The sequence below is a fragment of the Equus caballus genome, chromosome 7 (assembly GCF_041296265.1).
Source record: "Equus caballus isolate H_3958 breed thoroughbred chromosome 7, TB-T2T, whole genome shotgun sequence".
NCBI classification, from domain to species: domain Eukaryota; kingdom Metazoa; phylum Chordata; class Mammalia; order Perissodactyla; family Equidae; genus Equus; species Equus caballus.
In genome coordinates this window covers 50,127,067-50,154,655 of record NC_091690.1, presented here as the reverse complement: position 1 = coordinate 50,154,655, position 27,589 = coordinate 50,127,067, and the positions used below count along the sequence as shown (strand labels likewise).

Genomic DNA, 27,589 nt, shown 5'->3' with positions numbered 1-27,589 from the left:
ACACAGAAGAACTAGAATGACTTACAACTAGATATACAACTATGTACTGAGACTTTGGGGACGAAAAAAAACAGGAAGATTGGCAAGAGATGTTAGCTCAGGGCCCATCTTCCTCACCAAAAAGCATAACTAAAAGAAAAGACAGACTTGCCCTGAACAAGTAGAAACTCTGCCCCTCGACGGCCTGGGACTTGAACTACAGTTCTTCCCCTGGGTTTCCAGCCGGCTCAGCCAGACTGCAGATTTTTAACTTGACCCTGTCTCCATAACCACATGAGTCACTTTCTTTTTGTTTTTTCAAGATTTTATTTTTCCTGGGGCTGGCCTGGTGGCCGAGTGGTTAAGTTCGCGGGCTCCGTTGCAAATGGCACAGTGTTTCGTTGGTTCGAATCCTGGGCGCGGACATGGCACTGCTCGTTGAACCATGCTGAGGCGGCATCCCACATGTCACAACTAGAAGGACCCACAACAAAGAGTATACAACTATGTACCAGGAGGCTTTGGGGAGAAAAAGGAAAAAAATAAAACCTTTAAAAAAAAAATTTTATTTTTCCTTTTTCTCCCCAAAGCCCCCTGTGCATACTTGTATATTTTAGTTGTGGGTCCTTCTAGTTGTGGCATGTGGGATGCCACCTCAGCATGGTATGATGAGTGGTGCCATGTCCACGTCCAGGATCTGAACTAGAAAAACCCTGAGCTGGCGAAGCAGAATGTGAGAACTTAACCGCTCGGCCCTGGGGCTGCCCTGAGTCACTCTCTTAAATAAAAAGAAAACAGACATATATGCATGAGCACACATGCACATAAGAGATCATATTGGTTGTTTCCCTGATAAACTCTAACACCAGACTTTATTTTTCATAAATATATGCCAAATGAGTGATTCATTTTAAGTGGGAAGCCACTTCTCATTGTATAATCCTCCAAACAGTGATTGTTATGAAGTATTCCATGGCTTTTCGCAAAGCATACAAATCTCTCTCTCTATTTTGTTCACAAGTGATGTTAGAGCTTCTGCTTCCTTCCTACTTGAAACTGGTGAGTATTTCCTGGAATGGGCTTCATCCTCAGTGCATTAGGGTGGTGTGACCGTGACAGAAGCTCTGCTGACCTACTCCTCAATAAAACTGGTAAAAATTACTTAATAACAAACATTTCAAGCCACTGGAAATAGTCCCAAAGGCAAACAGCAAGTGAAGAACATTTACTCAAGAAAATCTATGAAGTTTTGTAAGAAACATGAGAGTTTGGCACTTGAACCAAGAACAACCCACCCTCAGCTCCCCAGCCTATGTTGGGGGAGACTCCCCTCCAGACCACCGCGCCGAGAGCACCTGGCACCTTGTCACTCAGCTCCACTGACAGGGCTGCCCAGGAAGAACAGGATGCAACACCCTGAACCCCGCCCCCAGTACCTGCTGCTGAGGGTTAACAGGCGCTGGGTGGGACTGTTGGAAACGTTGGGACGCTATTGTCTCACTCCCTGCATGTGGAACTGAGGCGAGACCTTGGGAGTGGTGAGCTGACAAGACTTGGCTGCCAACTGCCCTTGTTCCAGCGCATGAGGCGGCTGTAATAAAAGAAGTTCCTGAGGTGCCAGGAGACAATCAGGAGGACCTCTGGCTGCTGCCTGTCTACTGCACTGCGTCCTCAGCTCCTAAAATGAGGCTGTCACTCAGAGAGGCTTCCTACTGTCCCCAAACACTGGGAGGGTCCTAGCACAGAGATTTCGCCTATAGATGAGGCCAAGTGAGCCATCAACACAAAACTCTTAATTACTTTCCAAATAACTTTCTTGGTTGGCACATTGTGACCTGTAAAGTGAGGTCCTTGATTGCTGTGAGGCTCTGAGGGGACACCGCAGGTAGGTATAATGTTTTCTAGGACAATTTTACCCACAGTGTGACCTGGTGCCCTGCAGCATGGGAACGCTTCAGTCCAGGGGAAAACACGCAGACCATTCCTAAAGCATATTCACACCCTGGAGATGCTGATGGTCGGATGAAGTCCAACTGCCATGTTCGAAGGGCCCGGAAGGTCAAGGAAATGGCCCATGGCACTGTGGATGGGCTCTCCAGGGTTGTGTTTGGGACATATGTGGATCTTTGATAAACCCTTGAAGCCAATTTGTGTATTGGTTCCCTAATATTGTTTTCCCCAAAGCACCATCTTATCAGTATCCCAAGGGATTAAATCATGAACAAAGCTTAGAATAGATTCCTGGAGGTGATCAGAAAGGACAGGACGGCCAGTAGGACCAGACCATAAATTTTTCTTCCCTCGAAACGTGCAACCTTGTTCTGTCCATTTTCTCTTTTCCTGTCTAGTAGCCAAATGAAGGGCTTCCATGGATTCATTTTTTAAATATCTCAGAAAATGAATGATAATTTTGGTTTTAGGGCAAACCCAAAGAGAAGTTTGTAATCTTGAAGAGCCACACTTTTTTGCAGCTGAATCAGCAAAATGATTACCTTTACTTTCCTCCATGTTTGCCTAAGAATGTCCAGGAAGCTGTGTTACTGCTGAAGGCCTTGTTCTCCGAATGGCATCCACAAGATTGAACACAAAGGAGCTGGTTTTTATCTACTGACCTGTAGACGTTAGGAAACCTCTTTGTTTCCAAACCATGCCGCAATCATGACCTGCTCCAAAGGCACATCTGCTGTCCGCATAGATACTGGCAGTTTTCCCTTTGGCTGGATAACAGGCTCGGGCTAGGGCCATAAGTTCAGCCTGTTGTGCAGAGGTAGCTGTTGGTGAAGGACCAGCTTCTATTGTTTCTATTGAAGACACAGTTGCATATCCTAACTTATATTTTATATGTTCATCTTTCAGAGAAGACTCATCAGGAAAGCAAACTACATCAGCATTTTCAAGTGAGCGTTCTTATAAATCCAGCCTGGGGAACAATAATTGGTTTGTCAAAGTCAGAAACTCATGAGATGTTTCATCAAAAGGCAAAGGGAGGAAAGTGGCAGGACTGAGGGAATGGCAGTTAGTAAGAGTGACATTTGGTGAAGATAGAAGAAATAGCTCATAGGGGGGTTAGTCTGCTGGCGGAGAGGCGCTGAGTATCATGAGTTACAAACGGCTTCCATTGAGTGGGGTACATAAATAGAGGAGGGTCGGTGACATTTAGGCACTGGTGCCATTAGTCCCATTCAAGGTAGAGTGCTTGAGTCACCTGGCTAGTAGCACACCTGGTGGCATTTGGGGTGCAGCCCCTCTAGGGTTGACTTCCCTCTAGGGCTGCACCGGGCCCCCATCCGGGGTTGCAGTCATGGGTGAGGGCTGTGTGGTTCCAGCAGCTTTCCAGGGTTGCCTCTCTGGGGTGGAGGAGAAGCCCATGGCCCAGATGGCACAAAGGCCAGCAGTGAGCAGCCACATTTTATACTTTAGTCTCTGCCCACGGCTGCCCTGTGTGAAGATTATGGGGCTGTTGTGAGTCAGGAGTTCATGGGTGGCCTCCTCCAAAGTCGGGTAGGGCCACATGTTGTGACCATATTGCCATGCTGTCATCTCCTTGTGTTGCTGCTGTTAACCGACCTGAGTGCCTCTTCTCCCTTTTAGTGACCCACACGATTCCATCACTGGGTCTGGATACAATTATTCCCACTTCCTATGGGGAGGGATGGTTAGGAGAAATGAGCCTCCACTAAAGCCACTAAACACTGGACTTTCAGCTGGTATTTGCAGACCAAGTGGGGAAGTGTGGCCCAGCAGCAGCATAGTGGGTCTGTGTTCTTCTAATGGGCCAGGACTGTATATGACCAGGGGTCATAGTTAACCAGCTGTCCCTGATTGGGCTGCCAATGAATATTGGAAGACAAAATGACTGACATTTTTCAGCCAGCACAATGGCATAGTGCTTAAGTGTGCATGCTCCGCTTCAATGGCCTGGGGTTCTCTGTTTCAGATCCTGGGCATGGGCCTACACACTGCTCATCAAGTCATACTGTGGTGGCATCCCACATAAAATAGAGGAAGATTGGCAACAGATGTTAGCTCAGGGCCAATCTTCCTGACCAAAAAAAAAAAAAAGACACTTGACATTTTCAATGCGTAAGGTGACTCCAAATTGTTTCGACATAATATTGTCCCATAAGCTGAAGGCATCAGATTCCCCCATGACAATCATCTGCAGCATGGCTGGGGGAGACCAGTTGGTGTGAGGAGAACGATGGCCATATGGCCTAGAGTTTAAAGTGGTGAGCACCCCTGGCAGCAAGGAAGCCCATTGAGGAGTCCGTTTACCTCCTGGAAATTTAAGGAGCCAGGATTTTCCAAGACCACAGTGGCGTTCAAAAACACCTGTGCCTTATATGGGAGATGAAAGTTCCACTGGATGCCCTGTTGGAGAGCCCAGTGTGGGGTGACATGCACCGTAAAATGAGATTCTTTGATCTAAGTGGGGGGTTAAAATCCCCTACTATTATCGCGTTGCTGTCAATCTCTCCCTTGAGGTCTGCTAATGGGTGCTGTATTTATTTGAGTGTTCCCGTGTTGGGTGCACACATATTATTAACTGTTATGTCTTCCTGATGGCTTAGCCCCTTTATCAGTATAGAATGTCCATCTCTGTTGTTATTGTTTTGGGGTTGGAGTCTATTTGTCTGATGTCAGCATGGCCACACCCCCTTTCTTTTGGCTGCCATTTGCCTGGAGGCTCCTCTTCTGCCCCCTCGCTTGGAGCCCGTGTTTGTCTTTAGAGCTGAGCTGAGTGTCCTGGAGGCAGTGTAGAGTTGGGTCATGTCTTTTACTCCACGTGGCCACTCTAGGCCTTTTGACTGGTGATTTCCATCCATTTACATTTAGGCTGATTATTGATCTAGGAGGACTTACCGGTGCCATTCTGCCTTTTGTTTTCTAATTGGTCTATATCTCCATTTTTTCTTTTCCCTTGTGTTTCTGTCTGCCATTTTACTTTGTGGTTTCCAATGATGTTTTTCTCAGCTTCCTCTTTTTTAATGTTTTGTTCCTCTGCTCTAAAATTTTGTTTTGTGGTTACCATGAGATTTGTATAAAACGTCTCATAGATAAAATAGTCCTTTTTCTGCTGATACTTTCTTATCTTCATTTGCCTATACCGCTTCCATGATTTTCCTCCTTCCCTTTTATGTTTTTTTGGTCACAAATTATCCCAATTTATGTTGTGAGTTCATTACCAAACTGAAGTAGCTATAGAGATTTTTAGTTATTTGTTAACCTGTAACCTTTTTGCCATAATTAAGTGTTTAACACTCGATTCTGAAATACCCGTGCAATTTTCTGGTTTGTCTATTTATCACCTTACTCAAAGTCTTGAGTGATTTTGCTTTTTCACTTCAGGTGGAAGAGCTCCCTTCAACGTTTCTTGTAAGGCAGGTCTAGAGGTGGTGGACTCCTGTAGGTTTTGTCTGTCTGGCAAAGCCTTGATTTCTCCTTCATAAATGAAGGATAACTTGGCTGGATAGTCTATTCTTGGCTGGCAGTTTTTATCTTTCAATATTTTGAATATGTCATTCCACTCTCTCCCGGCCTGCAGAGTTTCTGTGGAGAAATCTTCTGATGGTCTAATTGGGATACCTTTGTAGGTTACTGGCTTTTTTCCTTGGCTGCCTTTTAAATTCTTTATCACTGACTTTTGACAGTTTTAATAGAATGTGTCTTGGAGAAGGTCTTTTCGCATTGACATAATTAGGGATTCTCTTAGCTTTGTGGAATTGTATATCTATTTCATTCCCCAGATTTGGGAAGTTCTCAGCTATTCTTTCCTTAAATAAGCTCTCGGCTTCCTTCTCCCCCTTTTCTCCTTCTGGAATTCCCATTACTATTATGTTGCCTTTTCTAATGGAGTCAGTTCTCATAGAGTTTCTTTATTTTCAAAAAATCTTAGATCTCTCTCTGTTTCACACGAATCATTTCTCGATTTCTACCCTTGAGCTTTCTGATTCTCTCTTCCATATTGTCTACTGCATTTCCAATGCTTTTTCCTGCATTCTTCATCTCATTTGTTGAGTTCGTCAGCTCCAGGATTTCTGTTGGATTCCTCTCTTAGAGTTTCAATCTCTTTGGTAAAGTACTTCTGATCATTATATTCCTCAGCTCATTGAACTGTCTGTCTGAGTTTTCTTGTAGCTCATTCAGTTTCCTCATGACAGCTATTGTGAATTTTCTATCAGATAGATCACAACCTTCTGAGATTTTCTTTAGTGTCTGGAGAATTGTCATTTTCTTTTTGTGACACCATGTTATGATTTGTCATGAGTCTTTATGAGTTGTTCCTCCGCCAGCACATTTGAAGGGAACACCTTTCTTATTTAGGTGCAGCTTTGTTTACTTTGATTCTAACAGTTCAACAGAGGGGTATTTAGAGGACTATCTTTGTTTTCCAAAAGGGGCCCTATAGCACAGGAAAAAATCATGAATTTGTTAGAGTTTCCTAAGACTAGAGGCACGAATGTTTTGGACTCTCAGACTAGTCCACACGTTGGCAAATTCATCCCTAAAAGTTTCTGTGTTCCTAGAGGTGGCTGGCTCCAGTCACTTCTCCTCCCAGTAAGCGGTAATTCTCTATTTACACCTGTTTCTCATTTTGGGGGTGTTGGTAGCCATGTCATCTCAACTCACTGATGCGTCTAGGAAGAGGTGCTGCTTTTCAGGTTGTTCAGTTTTCTCTTGTGAAGAAGAGAACGATCACTCTTTTAATCAGGACACAAATCATCCATTCACTTCTGTTGCTCTGTATTTTCCCTTGGGACACTACACCATTTTCACTTACTGATTCTATTGCTAAAGCCATGTGGGTGGTTTCAAAGATTTTCTTTTCTGACCAGTGAATCTAAATACATCATATAGGGATCTCTGCATTTGGATTTCTTATTCTCATCTTTTAAGAATTGCCTACACTGACCTCCTGTGCATTATGAGAAAGACATTTTCCATGAGTTACCTTCTGTTTCATCACTGCCATTTTGGGGGCAGAATTAATACGCTACCTTCAGACCAGACGTCAGAACTATGTTGCCACATGCATTAAGTTAATACAAAAGTTTATTACTCCAAAATACTTTGTACAGAGAGTAGGGCGAGGGGAAGCTTGTTCATGTGGCTTGTGCAAAGGACCACAGGCTGGCCATTTAACATGTGTAGGTTTAGAGGCTTCAGGATTTACAGGTCTCAGCCTCCCATCTGCAGACACAAAAAGCAAAGGGGCACATGTTTACCATTGTGATCCTAACAGGGTGAGCAGGCGTCTACAGCTGATTGAGAGTCAAATGTCGAGAATGAGGTCAGTGTCTTTATTACTGTTCAGTCCTGAGGTTGGTTGACTGACTGATGCTACTATTGAAGTAAATTTGATTTGAATATTAATTAAAGTTATGTGAAAAGTGCAAACATATTATGTTTGAGATGACAAAGCCTCAAAAAACCATTTGAATCGAGTCATCCAAATGTGTGAGGGATGCAGAAACGTGTAAGTAGGGTTTCTGTTCAAATATTTAAGTGATATTACTTTAATCTGTTGCCTCATTAGTTGTGTTATTGGTGACACTCTCCTACCCACATACCACAGTCAGGCCCCATAGAGGAAGAGAGCTCTCCCCAGATGGGTAATAAATACTTTAAAGCCAACTGGTCAGCAGCTACCACGGATGCCAGGGGGTTTTCCTTCAGGGATAACGTCTCAAACACGAGCTGTCTCCTACACAAATTTTCAGTGTTTGGGACATTTCTTGAATGGCAGGAAGGATGTTTGTTGAATGACTTCAAGTGTGCCCAGGTCAGTGGAAGTGACTCCCATGACAATGAGCACGTGAGTGAAAATGGTAGGAAAACAGCACATCTGTATGTGATGAGCCAGAGGGGTTTTGAAGGAGGTGCCCCAAATGAAGTATCCACACGCAGAGCACACAGACCACAGGCGATGTGAGGGGAAGACTTGGCAGTGGGATATGACAGTGGTGGCCAGGGAGCACTGTTAACAATAAACCAGAGACCTGTAGGAGTGACTGTTCTGGCAGGAATGTCCAGCAGGCAAAGGCCTCTACCTATCAGGTGCCAGTGAGCCTGACGATGACAGCAAAGCAATGAGCCCTGAAGACTGGGATTGAGTCTAATCACTGCCTCCAACAGCAGGAAGGCCCATTGAGAAGAAAGCAAATTGGCCTGAGGAGGCCATTAGACCTTTCTAAGAGGTGGGTAGCCTGCGGTGGGAGAAGAGGTAAAATGTCCACCGAAGAACTTATTTGAGAGCCCAGTATTTCCTCTTTGCAGAATTGAGCTGATAGTTTCAATAAATTTAGAGCATCTTTTCGAGTCTTTGTATTTTGGCTTCAGCAGGCTAATGTAGGATGGCATGAGTAATTTGTCCATATCAAGCTCTACCATGGTCGGAGCACAGCAAGGAGCCCCGGGGATGGGGGGACGGGCCTACCAAGTCTACTTGCCATCAGCTGTATGGACCCCTTCCTCATCCTGGCAGGTGTGTCCATTGATGATACTCCCAGTGACTTGCTTTTTCACATCAGGTTCACTGGTCCATCACTGGGTTAACCATGGCAGAGGAGGGAAATCGCTTGAATTTGGCCTAGATTCTTAAGTTAGAGGTCTGTAAGTGATTTCACATTATGTGGGACCATAAAGTCAAGGTTAATGCCATCTGGTCTGAGGCTTTGATATTTGTCTCAGAAATTTAAGTCAATTTATCACCCTGAGCAATAAAAATCAGCCTCTGCAGGCTGAGGTTTCATATGGGCAGAGTAAGGAGTGGCCAGATTTCTAGTTGGATATCTGCGAGGCAAGATATTCCCAGAATTCTTTAAGACAGAGGGCAACCTTGGATAAGGGGTTGGTGCTATTGGTGGGACCAACAGCTAGATCATGGGTAATGGCCCAGGATCTGTAAAAATGTACAGACGGGTTGGATTCTAGGCCAAGAAAGTCTGTACTGCTAAAAGGACTGCTGTTTGATCACTGTGATGCTTCAGTCCATTCTCTGATCAAGGATGGCCTGTCTGATGTAGCAACAGAAGGCAGCATCTCTGCAGTGGACTCTGTCGGGTGGGGTGGTGCACACTGTCCATAAACTTTATGAACACCCTGGTCACCCATGTGTTCTTAAGTGACTCTCCAAGTGGCCAGTGTGTCTAAAATGGAAATGATCTCCTCAGAATTGATTCCATCAGAGAACGGAACACTCCTGACTGCTCATGGGATATTCCAGAGGAGCAATGTTTGGCTCCATGCTGTAAATACCCAACTCTTCAATAAGGTGGCTTTTCACTAGAAAGCATGGGAGGGCCTGCATTCAGGACCCAAGGCAAATGGGAAGCTGGCTTGGAGCATCATCCACTCAGGCCCTGGAAGGGCCTCCATTTACATAAAGACTCTGTCAGTTGCCAGTAGTGGCTTCTCTAATTGTGTGCAGCACCCTGTGAAGAGAATAGTTCTCTAACAAGAATGCCTTGGATAATTTATGTCCACCATGGGGGTTTAGAGATCCTTGGATGCTCAGTGAGAAGCTGCTAAGGCATCTTTGAGAAGGACTGTGGGGAGTGGGACACTAATGGAATGTTACTTCAAAGATTCCAGAGCTTTTGTTTCCCAATTCAATGTGCTCATGGCATGGTTTCTACCACTGGTTCTGTCACCCTCTCAGCTCACAGCCCCCTCCTGTTGCCTCAGAGAAAATGTACAGAGTGGGACATGTGTGGATTTCTAAAGATGTTTCCAAGTAAGCAGGCACAGAGTTGCTTGAGTCGGGAAATGAAGAGCTGGAAATGGTGTATGGAGGGCAGTGAGATCTGATGATGCTGCACGTGAATAAGGATGTCCCAGGCAGCTTCTGCTTGGGATACACTTTTATGTTTTAGACCATGGTATTTCCAAAGACCTGTCAATGAACCTGATTTACACTCAAAGACAGAGTCTGAGTCACTCCTGTTAGGAGTATGAGCTGAGGGCAGGTGCAACCCTAGGGGACGTTTTCTCAATGAAGAGAGGGTTGCAAAACAGGCCTGTTGAGGACTGAGTCCTTGTTGTCAGTCCTGCAACCTTCCTAAGGATCCCACACTAGTGGAAAGATCTGAACCCATTAAAATGCAGGTTCAGGAGACCGTGACATTCTTCTATCACATGAAAGCAATTATACTATTAATTTTCTAATAATTATACATAATACATATGTAAAGATACATAAAATACTTCAGGTGGTCTCATGAGTTTTCACAAACGTATAGGAATACTGCCACTGAAAGATGAAAAACCACCCATCACCTCAAAAGAACAATCCCGTGGTGTCCATTGGAATGAAACCCCTCCAATTCATAAGTTTACACTAAAAAAAGGGAAAACATTCCATTCCCCTTGCTGTTTTAAACCTTGAAGCTGTTACTGCTTCTCCCCAAGTTTCCACATCATGTGCTGCACATCTAAGCCTATGGAAAGGAAACCTGTAATCAGCTACCTGGACTCCACACTGCATGGCTTGTGAGGGACGCTGAAACGGTACCAGCAAGAGCACAGTCTCAGAGAAGCAAAGGCTTCAGAGTGGCACAGTGCTCCTATTTACCCGGCTGGGTTTGCATTGTCTCACAATATCCCTAAACTCAAAGGCCTCAGCTGAGTCTAAAGGACATATTGAAAATGCTATGTAGAATACCAAGAAGAGAATTTATCTATTTAAATGAGGTACTTCATAGTAAACAGTGTCTAATTCACCATAGGAAACACATTGGTGTTTTGACTGTAAGTAGGAAAGGCAAAGCTGTTCCAGAGGACCAGGAGCTGGCTGCATCCACTGCAAGGCCAAGTCTTACCTTGCTGAAGAGAAAGTGTCCGACAGCTTGTTCATTAAAAGTACACAGTTTCCAAGACAAAACTAACAGTATTTTGTGACCATAGAGGGAAAAATGATAAAGGATAAAAGCCCAAATCCTAAAAACGACTCTTTTCCTTGTTCTTACTAAAATGACTAACTGCAACTTCTTAAAACTTAACTTTCCTTCACTCCATTGTTTTTTCCTTTGAGAAAACAATGATTCGGTTCACAAAGCAAAAAGCTTACAAAAGATACAATTAGGTTGACCTCCTCACATCACTGAAGACAGAAAATAACGTGCCTCCTTGAATAGCAGTCCAACCCCAAACACAGGCCAGAATCTTGTAAGAAGTCCTTTGAGCACTGTTACCGCTGCACCTCAAGGTCCTTTAGGTCTGTGGTCATTCTTACTAGAATTCCTGACAGCCCTATCTGACTGCAGGCACATTCCTGCAGGTCACCGGAAGAGGGCACTGAAAAACACCCTGATGGTTAACTGTTGGCTTAAAAATGAATGAGGAATTATTTTCATGACAATAACTGTAACTGTGAAAGAATAAGAAATAGTTTGCCTGGGGAAGAATCCCTGAATTGGTCTGCACACAATAAAATTGACTTAAACTGTATAATGATTAAATGAAGAACACTGTAAAGTATGTCTGAAAATCCATGATCAAAAATGGATATTAATAGTCTGTAACAATGAAATCCACACTAATATTTATTAACATAGGATGGACTGGAACAGTTGATAAAATACATCAATGGAACAACTACAGAAGTGCTCATTTCCCAAACAGATGGACATAGTCTTATTGACGTACACTCAAAGGTTACGGAGAACACATCGACGGAATGCATTCAAGCTACAAGTAACAGGAAACACACACAGTCTTGCCAACGTGAGAAAGGTGATTGTTCTCACACGGAAGAACTGGGTCAAGGCAGCCACTGCACCAGAAGCAAACAAGCAAACTCGCAGGTGCTTCTTTTTACATCCCATTGGAGATGGCACGGTCAAGCAGGAAAATGTGCTCACTAGCACTATCAACAGCGAAGATGTTTCCTATACACATCACACTGTATTCAATTATCACTTACAGAAAAGGGGAATCAGAGAACACTACCACCACAAAAGTCTGAATTGGCTTCCTGGTGGACACAAGAGGCCTTACAGAAAGACCCTAACTCAAGTGGATCTTTGATGTGAAACTGGTGGAAAATGCATCTCTAACAAAATGGAAATCAACTAGTTATTGCTGGTTATCAAGATACTCTTGACAAGAAGGGAAAAGAATCCAGAAAAAGGGATGGAAGGTGGTGTCCTTGAAGCTCCTATGTAACTGTCTCCCTCTGTGTGTGATGGCTCGAAAATCTGCCTAAGGCCTTGTGTGCTTCTGCCTTCCAGATCTCATGCAAGTGCGGCCATTGGGGAATTCCAACAAGGAGGCAGCAATGGGGTGGATTCTTAAAGATCTAGCTCTGATTTTGTTGCCCTGCCACAGGCCTCTACTTAACTCAAAGTCTATTCACCCAATACCAGTCAGAAGGAAGGACAAACAGCAAAGGCCCAAATAGGAAAATAAGAATTCACAGGAAGTACATTCTTGGATAAACTTGCCACACATAAATTTTTCCCAACTGTTTAATACTACAGAAAATAAAAACAGGCTCCTCCACCCACCACCCCCAAAAAGGAGCTTTCTCTGAAACATGTACAATATGTACAATGGATGAGGCACATGCAAGAACTGTAAACACAAGGCCAGTAAGAAAATCACAACAAATACAAACCGCCACTTTCCAATAGCCCCCTAACACAGAACAATTAAAACATTATTAAAAAACTAAAGATAAAATATTAACTGATGTAAGGGAAAAGCACTACCTATGAATCTTATTTACTATCTATGAAGGATGACTAGCAGAATCATCTCACCTCAATATTCATTTCTGAAGTAATTAATAGAAATCCACAGTCCAATGTGGCACTTTAAGAAAGGCTTGATAGATACAATCTATTTATTTTATAACAACTCTTTCATGTTGAAAGTTTTCCACAACGTCATATACAATTAATTTCCATGAAGCTTTCTCACATGACTTACATTTACATTTCTTTTTGGTGGGAGTTTGACATAGAAGGATGTAGGCCAATTGATGTCTTTCTCATGCTGTTTACTTTCAAGACATTTTTATCAAGTGAGTCCTTTCATGCCTTCAGGAAGAACTGGGATGACAAAAGTCTTTCCCAAATTGTTTATGTCTACATGGTTTATCCTCTCCTGTGCATTTGTGCATATCCTCAAAAGTTTGCATGAGAAGTAAAGCCTGTCTCACTTTCCTGACATTCATGAGGCTTTCTCTCCACTGTGACTTCTTTCATGGACCCGAAGAGAACTGGAAGCAGTGAAGACTTTATTGCATATTTTACATTCAGATGGTTTCTCTCCAGTGTGAGTTCTTTCATGGACTTGAAGAGATTTGGAAAAAGTGAATGCTTTACTGCACTGTTTACATTCAAATGGTTTCTCTCCAGTGTGAGTTCTTTCATGTCTTTGAAGATAAATGGAAGAAGTGAATGCTTTACCACATTTTTTACATTCATAGGGTTTCTCTCCAGTGTGAGTTCTTTCATGTTTTGAAAGAGAAGCGGGATAACTGAAGGCTTTACCACATATTTTACATTCAAAGGGTTTCTCTCCAGTGTGAGTTCTTTCATGGACTCGAAGAGATTTGGAAAAAGTGAACGTTTTACTGCATTTTTTACATTCATAGGGTTTCTCTCCAGTATGAATTCTTCCATGTATTTTAAGAGAACTGGAACAAGTGAACATTTTACCGCATTTTTCACATTTGTAGGGTTTCTCTCCAGTGTGAGTTCTTCCATGTCTTTGAAGATAACTGGAACAAGTGAATGCTTTACCGCATTTTTCACATTTGTAGGCTTTCTCTCCAGTGTGAGTTCTTTCATGTCTTTGACAATAACTAGAAAAAGTGAATGCTCTATTGCATTTTTTACATTCATAGGGTTTCTCTCCAGTATGAATTCTACCATGTCTTTGAAGATAACGGGAAAAAGTGAATGCTTTACTGCATATTTTACATTTGTAGGGTTTCCCTCCAGTGTGAGTTCTTTCATGTCTTTGAAGAGAACCGGAAGAAGAGAATGCTTTACTGCATTTTTTACACTCATAGGGTTTCCCTTCAGTATGAGTTCTTTTATGTATTGAAAGATGACTGGTAGAAGTGAACGCTTTACCACATTGTTTACATTCGTAGGGTTTTTCTCCACTGTGACTTCTTTCATGGACTTGAAGAGAACTGGAAGCAGTGAATGCTTTACTGCATTGTTTACATTCATAGGGTTTCTCTCCAGTATGAGTTCTTTCATGTCTTTGAAGAGAACTGGAACAAGTGAATGCTTTACTGCATTTCTTACATTCATATGGTTTCTCTCCAGTATGAATTCTTCTATGTATCTGAAGAGAACTGGAACAAGTGAATGCTTTACTGCATTTCTCACATTCATAGGGTTTCTCTCCAGTATGAATTCTTTCATGTATTTTAAGATAACTGGAAGAAGTGAATGCTTTACTGCATTGTTTACATTGATAGGGTTTCTCTCCAGTATGAGTTCTTTCATGTGTTTGAAGTAAAGTGAGGTAAGTGAAGGCTTTCCCACATTCCTTACATTTATATGGCTTCTCTCCATATGTTTGATAGTCATATGTTTTATGTTCAGTGTGACATCTAATGTGTGTTTTCAGCAATGAATGATGTGTGAAGGCTCTTTCACATGCACTGCATCCCCATGGTTTAGCTCCTGTAGTTTTCTTGTTCAGACTGAGATTTGCAAGAAGGCTGACGTTTTCTCCACACTGACTACCCTCTTCATTTTCACAGAGTCTCCCTACCACACGCTTTCTGTACAAATGAGAAGCACATTGTTAGTGATTTCTCTATTGATTTTATATTTCTAATGTTTATTATGATTTATAGGGAATGTTCATGTTTTCTTCCTTCTGTGAATTCTCTGAAATGAAATATACTGAATTTTCTGCAAGAGGACTTCACCCTTGCTATTATCCAAACAGTGATATTCATAGACAGGGTTCACTAATAGTATTTCTAAGTGAAATATTTTGCAAAAAGTGAACCTCTACCTCACACTTCAGAAAGTATACTTGGTGAAAATTTCTAAGAATAGCTAAACTGGAAGCAAAACAAAGCAATTGCTTTGTTTGCTCTTTAAAAAAACAATTTCTTGACATACAAGGATTCTCACATGAGACAGAGCTTTCTATTGTGTGACTCACCTTACTTTTCTCCCCTGTTCTCTGCACTGATCTTTAATATCATCATCTTCCCATGTTATTCCTGAAATGCAGACAAAGTACATTTATTTCAAATATTAGACATTAAAGAAAAATTAGTAGATTCTAAGTATTTGATAATCTATGGCCATTTGTACTTTATTTAGGAACAACCTCCCCTTTCCACCTTCTGTATTTTACAACACTCTTTTTTTTTTGAGGAAGATTAGACCTGAGCTAACATCTGCCATCAATCCTCCTCTTTTTGCTGAGTAAGACTGGCCCTGAGCAAACAGCCAAGCCCATCTCCCTCTACTTTGTAAGTGGAACACCTACCACAGCACGGCTTGCCAAGCAGTGCTATGTCTGCACCTGGGATCTGAACTGGCAAACCCTGGGCCGCTGAAGTGGAATGTGAGAACTTAACCGCCATGCCACCAGGACAGTCTCCTAGAACACTCGTGATGGGCAAGCAGCACTTGTTCTCTCAATGATGCAGTGAAGGAATGTCCTCGTTCTTACCTACTGAGGCCAGGTGCCTGAAGGTTTCCCACATCACATCTCTGTAGAGTCTCTTCTGTGAAGGATCCAGTAAAGCCCACTCCTCTGGGGTGAAGTTCACAGCCACGTCCTCAATTGCCACTGAGTCCTAAAACACCACAAAAGTGTGTAGAGGAGGATACATGAGCCTGACAGCACTGGGGATCTACACTGCAATTCTAGGAAGGTTACATGGGATTCCGTTATCTCCAAACATTCATTCTATGTTGTGATCATCACAAACTTGCTTTTTTCTGTACACAATGCTCATCAATTTAACAATATTATGAACACATGGAAATATTTACACACTTTTACTGTGATGACATTACATCCTATTTCTCTCTAATAACAAGTTCCAGAACGTGTTGGGAAATGACAGAAATGCTAGACAAATAAAACAAATATTATCGTTTGTGGACCAATGATTCTTCATAAGAGAAGTTCTTTCATCTTCCTCCATATTACCCACCAGTTACAGCACTCCATGAGGCAGAGGGTGAAATCTATGGGATGTGTCAGTGAATAGAAACAGAGTGAACAACTGGAAGCTTTTTGGTCTGGTCCCATCAACAAACTGAGAGACCAGGAGGCCTGTGAAAATCAAACTTTGACCAAGCCCAGCTGCCCACATTGTCCTAAACTACTCCAGGCCATTACAGGTAATCAGATGCAGCTTGCTGAATGTAAATAGTCTTGTGGTGAAACAGTACTTTTAACTTTGTCGTATCTATCAGACTCAGTTCTACCTTTCTCACTCTGGATGATTTGATGGGGCTGGAATTATTATGAACTGAGAGCTCAGGCACAAGGAAGAAGCCATGAAAACATAGACCAGAAGGTCACTATACTTATGGGCCTCAGAGCTACTTCTCACCATTTTTAGAACATACTCTGATAATAATGTGCCATAAGAGGTCTTTCTGGTCACATGCTAACAGCGTACCCTGAGCTTTGCTCCCCTTGGGGGTAGGTTAAGAACTGCAGATTGAGTCTGGCCCCCATGGCCGAGTGGTTCAGTTTGTGCACTCCACTTCACACATGGCACCGAACCTTAGGCGATGCTGAGGCAGCGTCCAGCATACCACAACCAGAGGCACTCACAACTACAATATACAACTATGTACTGGGGAGTTGGGGTAAAAAAGCAGGGGAAAAAAAAGAAGAAGATCGGCAAGAGTTGTTAGCTCAGGTGCCAATCTTTAAAGAACACAAAAAATAGCTGCAGATTGCAAGGGAGCTCCTTAAAGTCCACAATGGTTTGATGTCAAATTTGCCCATGATTATAAAACACATGAAGGGTTGACAGTGGTTTCCTCCAAAACAACATAAAATTTCCTTTCTCCAACTTCAAGAGGAAGTGTTTCCTGACCACCCACTCTGGATGATGGCCTGCCAACTTCTGATCCTGCACCTAAGGAGCTTAGAAGCTGTCATTCTTGATCTCACAAGAAGAAAATGAACAAATTTGAGATGAACAACCCCTCTTAGATCCAGAGAAGCCTTGAAGTCATAGGGTAAATAGATGTCTCTGAACTTGGGAAAAATAAAAAAAAGTGACATTTTGAAAGATGCCCAACATGTTCTGTTCTTAATAAGGCCTGTAGTCAAAAAAAAAAAAAAAAAATCTATTTACAGAGTCTAAAGCAAGGGCAAAAATAACAAAAAAGAACCCAATTTCCACGAAGCCTAGGACAGCCTCTTTAAGGTAAGGTTGAAAATTCAGATAATGGGAAAACCTGAAGGAAAAGAAAGGCAGAGAGAGACAGAGGAAAAGGTGAAGTAGTAATGACCACAATACTGTAAAATTAATGATAGCCAGCGCACTGTCCATCCAGGAAGCTCACGGAACACTAAACACGATAAAGTACAAAAGTGCACACCCAAGGGTATCACACTGAAACTAGAGAAAAATCACAGATAGAGAATGTACTGAAGAATGCCAGAGAGGAAACACACCTTCGACAGAAAGAAAGATTTGAGTTAAATTGGACTTCTTCTCAAAAACCATGCAACAAGAACAGCGGAGACTGAAAGATTTAAAGTGTTGAAAATGAAACCCACTTTCCCAGAATTCGGTCAAGCAAAATTATCCTTCAGTACCAGGAAGAAATAAGGACTTTCTGAGACAAAATTTGAGGAAATTAGTCCTGAGTACACATACTTTGAATCAAATCGTTAGAAAGTTTACAAGAAAGAATGTAAATGACAAAGGTAGGGAATTAGAAGAAGAAAAAATGATGGGACATATCTTTTATGTTTCTTATAATTAATACAACAGATGACACTTCGTTTAAACTAATGTTAGCAACAATGTATTTGGTGATGAGAAGCTTACGGAGAAGTGAAATAAATGACAGCAATGTGACAAGACACAGGGAAAGGAAAATTGGGGACAGTGTGGTAAGAGCTACTTGTACACAGTCAAGTGGCACAGTGTTACTTGGCAGAGGGGTGGCTTAGTTGTAAATGTATGCTGAAAATTTAAGGGGAACCACTAAAATGTGTTTTTTAAAAAGTGTGTAACTGATATGCTGAGAGAGGGGAAAAAAAGAATTATAGTAAATGCTCAATTTTAGCCAAAGAAGGTAGCAAAAAGACAAAAACAAACAAGGGTAAAAATGGGGAAAGTAAAAATTTTCGGAAATATTAATCCAACTGAATCAATAACCACTTTAATCATCAACGGAGTCACTGTAACTGAAAGACACAGTAAGAGATTTCAAAAACTACCATTATGCAGCATGGCCACGTGGCCGAGTGGTTAAGTTCGTGCACTTTGCTTTGGCGGCCGGGGTTTGGATCCTGGGCGCGGACACGGCACCGCTCATCAGGCCATATTGAGGCGGTGTTCCATGTACAACTAGAAGGACCACAACTAAAATATACAACTAAATACTGGGGAGATTCGGGGAGAAAAAGCAGGAAAAAAAAAGAAAAGATGGCAACATTTGTTAGCTCAGGTGCCAATCTTTAAAAGCAGAACAACAAAAACCATTATACCTTGTTTACAAGAAACCCACTTTAAGTATAAAGTCAGAGAGAGATGCAGGGTAAAGGGACAGAGAAAAACAGACCATGCCAACATGAATCCAAAGGAAGCTGCCAGAGGAATAGACATCATAGACAATGCGGATTTCAAACTGAGGAAGATGCAGAGATAGAGGGGCAGTAGGTACTGATAAAGGGGCCTATTCTCTGAGAAGGCACAGCAACGCTGCATGTGTACCTGCCTAACAACAGAGGGGCAACACACCTCAGGGAGGAACTGATGGAATGCAGGAGAGATAGACAGATCCAGTACCACAGCTGTAGAAGTCAACACCCCCTCATCGGGAATTAGACATTTCAGTAGGCAGGAAGTGAGGAAGGACAGAGGTGCAATGAACAGCCCTGCGAAACTGCTGGGTTTCACTGTAATCTGTGGAATACTCACAGAACAGCAGAATATACATTCTTCTCAGGTTCACACGGAACATTCACCAGAACAAACCACACCCTGGGACATAAAGCACACCTTAACAAACTTGAAAGAACAGAATCCATACAAAATAGGCTCTCACACCACATAGGCATTCCTCTAGGAGGCAATACTGGCAATAGTTGGAAAGCCCCCTCATATGTGGTGATTCAAAACTACATTTCTAAATACTACAGAGTATCAAACTACAAGTCTCAAGAAAAATGAAAACTTATTTTGAGTTAAAAAACTGAAAACACAACACAGCAAAGGTTCTTGGATGTAGCGAAAGCAGTATCCAGGGGGAAATTTATGCCATCAAACAAATACACTGGAAAAATCAAAGATCGCTAATCACTAATGCAAGAATGTACCTTAGCAAAGAATAAAAAGAAGAGCAAGTTAAACCCAAACCAAGCACAATAAAAGAAATGATAAGAGTTAGAGGGGCCGGCCAAGTGGCGCAGTGGTTAAGTTTGCACGGTATGCTTCTCGGCGGCCCAGGGTTCACTGGTTGGGATCCCGGGTGCCATGCTGTGGTAGGCGTCCCATGCACAAAGTAGAGGACGATTGGCACAGATGTCAGCTCAGGGCCAGTGTTCCTCAGCAAAAAGAGGAGGATTGGCAGTAGTTAGCTCAGGGCTAATCTTCCTCAAAGAAAAAAAAATTATTAATGAAATGAATGTCATTGTGGGAAATCAATGGAGAAAATGAAAAGGGAAAAGCTGCTTGTTTCACAAGACCAATAAAATTGAGAAATATCTAGTCAAGATAACAAAGAGAAGAAAGAAGACAGAAATTACCAACATCAGAAAGGAAAGGAGGGGGAAGGAATATAAAATAAGATTTGAGAAAATGCAACATCCATTTATGATAAACTAGTTGTGCCATGACTTCAACTGATCTCAGGAAGCCAGTCTGTGCTCTAGGAGCCTGAGACCCACAGGGGAGGGGTAACTTCCATCGAATGCCTTGCTGGGGAGCACAGCACTGGATCCTCTGAGAAGCGCCATGGTCACTATCAGGAGTGGCAGAACCCCAAGGTGGGTGACGAGTGTCCTGGTGTTGCAGACCTATTAGTGTACATACAAGTGTGACTCTGACTTTTATTTTGGGGATCTCTGAGTCAAGAGATTTCCAGAGTTCTTTGCCCACAAAGGGGCAAGACAACTTGTTGCTTTATAGAGTTCAAGTGCCTGGGCTTAAGTTGGGTTGAAACAATCCCTTTGCTCTGACAAACTCAGACTGTGGTGTTGTCACTATGACCCAGAGGGTCAGGGTCTTTGTTGCAATAGACCCTCTGTTGCCGCGGCAGAGTGACTTAGGGGCTCTGGGGAGCCCTCTGGAATCTTGCTTCCTACTGGCTGCACTTTCCTGACCCTCCTTTCTGTCTGAAATAATTGCTCTTGAAGGAGTGACCATCGGATGGGCTCAGCTCAGTGACAGGGTATAATCATTCTCATAACCGCAGACTCCCCCTAATGTCAAGGCGACTCCAGCCTCAGTCTGACCTTCACTCTCAACACACAAACACATGCCACCCAAGACACTGACAGAAGATCACATTAAGGAGGGCCTGATTCCCAGACTCCTGCACTCAGAGGACAAGAATTTCCAAAACTGCCAACTCAGTGTCCTCTGCAGTTAGAACCCAGGCTTGGTGGGGTCAACAGTGCAACACAGGCCAGCACAGCGCCCAGGAGGAGCTGCCCAGCAAGCAGCAGCCCACAGTGCAGGAGCCTCCAGGCTTTCTCATCAGCCTGTCCAGGGAAGAAGGCCCAGGGGAAAGGGAGGGCGAGGCTTAAGTGTTCAGTCATCAAACATCAGCAGTACCAAACCCTCCCATTCATTACAAGAACAAACTTGGGGGCAAAAACAGGCATTCACACTGGCTTGTTTTTATATAAAGAACCACTAGCAGGATGGTGAAGCAGTGAGCAAAACTGGTCATGTAGGGAGGCTGGAGTCAGAGGAGAAGAGTGGGTCAGGACCGCAGGCAGGGAGTCTCCTTCAGTTTCCTCTCTTACGAACTTTTTAAACCTTCCCACGTACTATTTACTTAAAATAAGGGGAGACACAGGCTGGCCCAGTGCTAGTGGTTAAGGGCACGTGCTCTGCTTCAGAGGCATGGGCTTCACCAGTTTGGATCCTGGTCTTGGACGTACGCATCTCTTACCACGCCAGGCTGAGGCAGGCATCCCACATATAAAATAGAGGAAGATGGGCACAGATCCTGGCTCAGGGTGCATCTTGCTCAAAAACATAAAATAACATAAGGAGAGATTTATATATGCCATATTTTCCCATGTTTGATCACCATTTTTAAATAACTTTTAGTTTTAACATTTCTACATAGGAAACCATTCCAAGAGTCAATCCTTTAAACACTAATAGACATACAACTGTAAACCATAAAAAATTTACCAATCTCTTTCTAACAAAAAAGACAAGGGGGATTTTTGTTTCTGCCTCCACTATATTTACCCCGGGAATATTTTTAGGAAGGAGTAGCATATTATACTACCTTAGGGGTTTGCAATGAGGCCCTGAGTGAACTAGGAATTCCAAAGATTTACACAAGCTTCGACCTGATTCCTCAGATCAATGAAAATGGAAATTCAACTGCCTTTTCCCTACAGCTATTAAAACAGAATTCACGGCTGGCCCGGTGGCATAGTCCTTAAGTTCACTTTGCTCTGCTTCGGTGCCCTGGGGTTCGCATGTTTGGATCCCAGGTGTGGACCGACCACTGCTCATCAAGCTATGCTCTGGCAGCATCCCACATAAAATGGAGGAAATGGGCACAGACGGTAGCTCAGCGACAACCTTCCTCTCACACACACACACACAAACAACAAGAAAATAAATGCAATTCATTTGTCTCAGGAATAGTACACCCTTTTAAATGTCACAGTTCTCTAGGGACAAGGACACACAAAACTGACCTAAACATGGAAAATGCACCTGAGAACTGAAATACACCCATCGCACATCTGGAGGGTCTCCTGTCTAAATGGAAAAAAATTGTTTGTTTCCACCAATTTTTTGCCTTGCTCACACCATATTTCTGAAATTACATTTTTAAACCTCAAGTGCAAACAGAGACTAGAATCAAAGGATTGTAATCTTCAACTGATCAAGGAATCTGAGGACAGAAACAGGAATATTCCAATCAGCTCACAGAAGCAGCCTGCTGGCCTGCAGTTCAGAAGGAAACCCACACTCAGAAAGGGACCATATTCCCAGACTTGAGGTGTACACTCTCCCAGTTGAGACAGATCCCCTGGAGAGGGTCAGGCCCTGGTGAAGGAGGGTGGGGTCCCCTGAGCATCAACAGGAATGCACTCTGGGAGCCCCACACACCCTCCCTCTCCTGTGAGCATGGAAGCACTGCCTCCCCGAGGCTCCCGTCCTCACAAGTGAGGAAACTCTCAGCCAAATTCAGTTTAAGCTTCTGACCCACATGAACTCCAAATTCATGAATCTTATGTACACAGGACGGAACACCTGACCTTCAGAGACACTCTCATTTTGCACAGATTACACTCTCAGTGTACCTACAGTGTGGATGCAAAACTCAAACAATGTCTAAAATGTCCAGGCCTAAGGAACCACAACCACAACCTCAGAAAGGGCATCACTCTCCACCCCATGAGCATGTGCACCCCCAGCTTTCCAGGGCTCTGCAGCTCCTCTCAGGATAAAGGCTCCTTCCATGGGGGTGTGAGCAGTAGTACACCTGTGGGGGAGGCTCCCCAGGAAGGACAGCTGGACCTGCAAGGCCTTCCCTCTGCAGGCTCAAGGGGACCTTAGTTTGGGTCTTGGACTGGGGGCCTCTGCTCCCCACTGGAGATGCTCTGGAACATCACTGTTATTTTAAATCACACAAACCCAGTGTTGGAATAATCCAGCAAAATCACTTAAATGCAGTCCTACCACAGAAAATAAGGGAAAAAATTATACGGTATTTCTACCACTTCAACTAGAAAAGCACAAATGTCTATTCCTTTAAGAAAAAATGTGAATTACTACTGTTACTGAGTGAGGGCTCACCACCTGATGCACACAGAAGCTGAGACCACGGCACACCAGGCTTTGAAAGATGAAACAGTTGACTGTGCCATCGATTGGCAAGGAGACAGGAGGACAGGCTCTCAACTCCGTCTCCCTCATCCAGAGCATGGGCTGAGGCTTAAGGGAGCAGGGAGGGCCAGCTGGGATGCAAAGACCTGGCAGGGTGAGGTCTGACTGGCAGATCAAAACTTCCTCTCCCGCACAGGCTCCAGGCTGGCCACCTCCTGTGACAAAGAGCTCTAACATCCTGCTGTTAAGATGGGGTTAGTGACGGGAGGTCAGCAGGAAAAGCACAGTGAACAAGGGGCAAGTTGTCCTGCAGATTTAACTCCTTGCCTTCTCCACTGGTAAGAGTTTCTAGAGATGCAGAGTCATCCTGCCCTTCCTGGCACACAGAGGGAGGCACCCTTACAAAGGGACGTTTCTCTTAGAATGTAAATTGACCTTACAAAAGGGTAACTTCTACTAGGTTTTCAGAGCTTTGCCTGTGTCTGCTGCATTTTAATAATCATCAGCTCAAAATAGCCCTTATGCCAAAGACGCATGAATCTGGATGACAACTCTGTTCCTGGTCCTGTGGTGACATCATTTCCATGACAAGAAATCACACTTGAACACTTGTGGTTTGCGTGTCTCAGCCCCGGAATTTCCTTTGGAAGCATCCAAAAGTAAGGAACACACCTCAGAAACTAACGACAGACACTCAAGGGAAGAGAGAGTGAAACAAGTATTCTTAACAAATGGAACGTAATGAAGGAATATTATATTTTTTCTGAAATTCACCTCTTTGTTGCCTGTCTGGAACTATTTTATAGTGTCTTCCAAGCTCTACTGATTAAATATATTTACCCTTCTTGAAAAACGGATACTTAAATCAGTGAATAATTTTTTCTCGTTCAGAAACCGGGGGGTGTGTGGCAATGCCAATGGGACAGATCACCCAGGACATGTTTCCAAGGGGAATCCCCACGCAAAGACCTTGTCATAAGTTGTCTGGGCCCAGATGATCCAGGGGGAGAGGCACCAGAATTTCCTGCAGTGTAGTTCCCAGTGCTTATTCTCTGCTTTCCTCTCATGTAAAATATCCACAGACAAATATAATCTTGAAAATAGAGCCATCCATGGCTCTGGGGGATAATGATAAACGGTTAACATATTGGGTCTGGTTGAAACGCGCCATGGAGGACCAAGTGTTGACAAGCATCCTGTGAATGAAAGAGGGGAAGTGGCTTTGGGAGGGCGGGGAGGCATCTGAAAATTTACGGATTTACTGTCTGTCCCAGGAAGAGCAGCCTGTGGGGACAGGACTGTGGAATTGAGACCCGGCTCCCCAAATATATGGAAAATTCAGAGAAAACAGGTGCCCCCTGAGGAGAAAGGAGGCCCTGGGGACCCCACAGACCACAGTACCTCCCCGCCCGGACCCCGGAGCCCGAGGCCCGACTGTCCTGGGGACCCTCCCGCGGGCCCCGCACCGTCTGGGACACTCGGGGCTGCGGGCGCACAGCGGCCCAGAGACGCTCCGGCCCAAGTCGCCGCGCGCAGGGACCACAGGACGCCCGGGGCCCGGCTGCCGGCCCCGCCCCCACGCTGCGGCCGGAGGGGCCTGAGGGCCGAGCGGCGCCACCGCGGAGTCGGGGCCGCAGAGCCCGGAGGGGACCGTGGGAGGCCGGGCCCACCCCGCAGCTTCCCACCAGCCCCGCCTGCCGTGTCCTTGCCCCGGGGCCGCACTCTCACCATTCCTAGGGCTCCTGGGTCCCCCGAGTCCTTCCTACGACCCCCACCGCCAGTGCAGGTCACAGTGCGACAGAGGCCCTGGCACAGCGACCAGGACCCTTACAGCAGAGGACAGCTCACCTGCAGCGCCGCAGCAGCCGGAAGCCACCTTCACAGGAAGTGCAGTGCATGGCCCCACCCTCCTGCCCAAGAGCCTCCCCTCATTGGACAATCGCAAATGCCCCGCCCCCTCATGCCAGAGTGACAGGAGGAGGGAGGCTGCAGGGTTCAGCCAAACCAGCCTAGGCTGCCGGCTGCGGGCTGGAACCAGACTAAGCTGGCACATTTGCGTTGAAACGGAACTTTTTCCTGGCCTGGGGCTGCCTCTATTGTTTCCACCCAGCTCTTTGTGAACTCAGGGGTCCAGGTGTGCAGGGGGAAGGACTGACTGAGTTTCAAATGGCGCAAGTACAGACTGATGCAGGTTCGGCGAGCAGAGGAGTCCAAAGAAGGATTTCTTGTACTCTCAAGGTCTAGCAGTAGTGCTCTTTTATTCAGAGAATAGTATGGAATAGCATGGGGACAGGACCCATGGCCAGTAAAGAGCTGCTGCCTGGGGACAGGACCCACGGGCAGCAAGAGCTGCTGCAGAATGTTGAGGGTTGGAGCTAAACTTAAGGTATAGGTATGTGAGTTATCTCTTTACAAGACAAAGGAAAGAACATGTAAAAACAAGTCATTAAAATGATGTCAGTGCAGGTGGGGTCTGGTTATTGGGTCCTATAACTTTAGATAAGAATCAGACCGGATTAAGTCAGGATGTCCTGTGCTTCCCAGAGGATGTTGATGGTGGGGGGAGTCAGCTACATGAGGTTACCAGACAAGCACAATAAACAACGCTTAAGTCCTTGCCGTCGCCATTAAGAGTTTCTAGAGGTAAGGTCATCCCCGCTTCCTCCTGGTGCAGAGAAGGAGAAGCCCCCACAGATGGAGACTTCCTTCACAAATGCAAATATCTTCATCAAAGGGCAAGCAAATTCCACTCCTCAGAGCCTCCTTCCCTTCTGCAGTGTTTTTAAAAGTAATCAGCCTGAAATAATCCTCATCACAGACCATGAGGGTGACCCAGGCCAGGCCACGTGGAAATACTGGGATCTTATGTCCTCTAGGGGCCATGGGCTTGTGATAAGGCTGTGAGGCCAACCGTGGAACTCTGACCCATGTTGAGAAACACTGACACTTAAATGTGACCTCACCATCTGTGAAAAAGTGTCAGGCTCCCTTTTATTTAGTGATCCTTGTTAGCAATGAGCCTTCCACCCATCCCTCCCCACCCCACTCACTTGCTCCTTAAGATAAAGATTCCATGGGGACTGGCCTAGTGTGTAGTGGTTAAGTTCACACGCTCTGCTTCAGGTGGTCTAGGGTTCACAGGTTCAGATCCCGGATGTGGACCTACACACCACTCATGAAAGCCACCCTCTGGCGGTCTCCCACATACAAAATAGAGGAAGACAGGCAACAGATTGCTTAGGGCCCATCTTCCTCTCCAAAAAAGAAAAAAAAAGAGATAAAATATCCCAGGACACTTGGCTCTGGTGGGAAGTTTGAATGCCACAGCCTAGGCTGGGTGCAAGGACTCTTCTCAGTGTAACCCCAGGGTGTGACATGTGTTCATTAAACTCTCAGGTGTACGTCTGACACTGGAAGGAAATTTATTTTAGATCAGTTTTTGCCCTTGTCCCTAGAGACCTCTCAAATGTTAACGGCTATAACATCCAGATCTAAGGCCGTTGACTTACCTTCCCTGATATAAGAAAAAGGACGTCTTTTTGAATGAATGTCGGATGCACCTGGAAACTCTTCCCCCACCCCTTAGCTTTATCAAGGGATAACTGAACAACACACCTGTCCATATTGAGAGATCACAGTGCGATGACTTGATATATGTATAAAATTTGTATACTTGAAATTTGCGAAGACAGCCGATGAAGTCTTCTCACCACACACACACACACACACACACAATGTGCCTAAGTACCCAGGAGTGGAATTGATGGGTCACATGGTAATTTTAGCTTTTATATTTGAGGAACTCCCAGAGCCTTTTCCACAGTAACTACACCATTTTGCATTCTCACCACCCACATGTGGGAGTTCAAATTTCTAAATACATCCTCAACAACACTTCTTACCTCACATCTTGATTCCAGCCATCCTAGTGGGGGTGAAGTGGTATCTCACTGGGGTTTTGATTTGCGTTTCCTTCCTCACTAAGGATGCCCAGCATCTTTACATATGTTCTTGAGCATTTCCCTGTCTTCCTTGGAAAACAGTGTATTCAGATCCTTTACCACATTTGAATAGAGTTTTTTGATTTTTTCTGATTAAGATTAAAGAGGTCTTGAGGTATTTTTGATACAAGTTCCTTAACAGAATTACGATTTGAGGAATTTTCTTCCATTCTATAGGTTGTGTTTTCACTCTCTTGCCTTAAAATTTCTGCTTTTGATTGTGGTACCATACGTATACCATACAATTTACATTTTCAACCATTTTTAAGTGCAGTTCAGTTGTAGCCCATGTCAGAACTGGCTTTCTTTTTCAAGCTGAATGATACACCATTTATGTATGTGCCAGATTTTCTTGATCCATTCATCCGTTGAAGGGCACCTGGGTTAC

The 27,589-nt window shown here is 44.1% G+C and overlaps 1 protein-coding gene across 3 annotated transcripts in view; it reads right to left on the bottom strand.

The window, feature by feature from the left end:
• Nucleotides 1-25,141, bottom strand: part of LOC100066337 (zinc finger protein 709) — a 55,482-nt gene extending 30,341 nt beyond the window's left edge. Inside the window, exons 1-4 of one of the 3 annotated variants that reach the window (XM_070274061.1) lie at nucleotides 25,049-25,141; nucleotides 15,640-15,766; nucleotides 15,121-15,181; nucleotides 11,494-14,728 (exon numbers count right to left, since the gene is read on the bottom strand). In XM_070274061.1, the coding sequence (XP_070130162.1) occupies nucleotides 13,153-14,728; nucleotides 15,121-15,181; nucleotides 15,640-15,673 (1,671 nt within the window). In that variant the 5' untranslated portion in view covers nucleotides 15,674-15,766; nucleotides 25,049-25,141 and the 3' untranslated portion in view covers nucleotides 11,494-13,152. Of the gene's footprint in view, nucleotides 1-11,493; nucleotides 14,729-15,120; nucleotides 15,182-15,639; nucleotides 15,767-24,928 lie in introns of those variants that run through there. The other 2 variants (XM_070274058.1, XM_070274060.1) reach the window with 2 other exon arrangements.
• Between the last annotated feature and the right edge of the window lie 2,448 nt (nucleotides 25,142-27,589).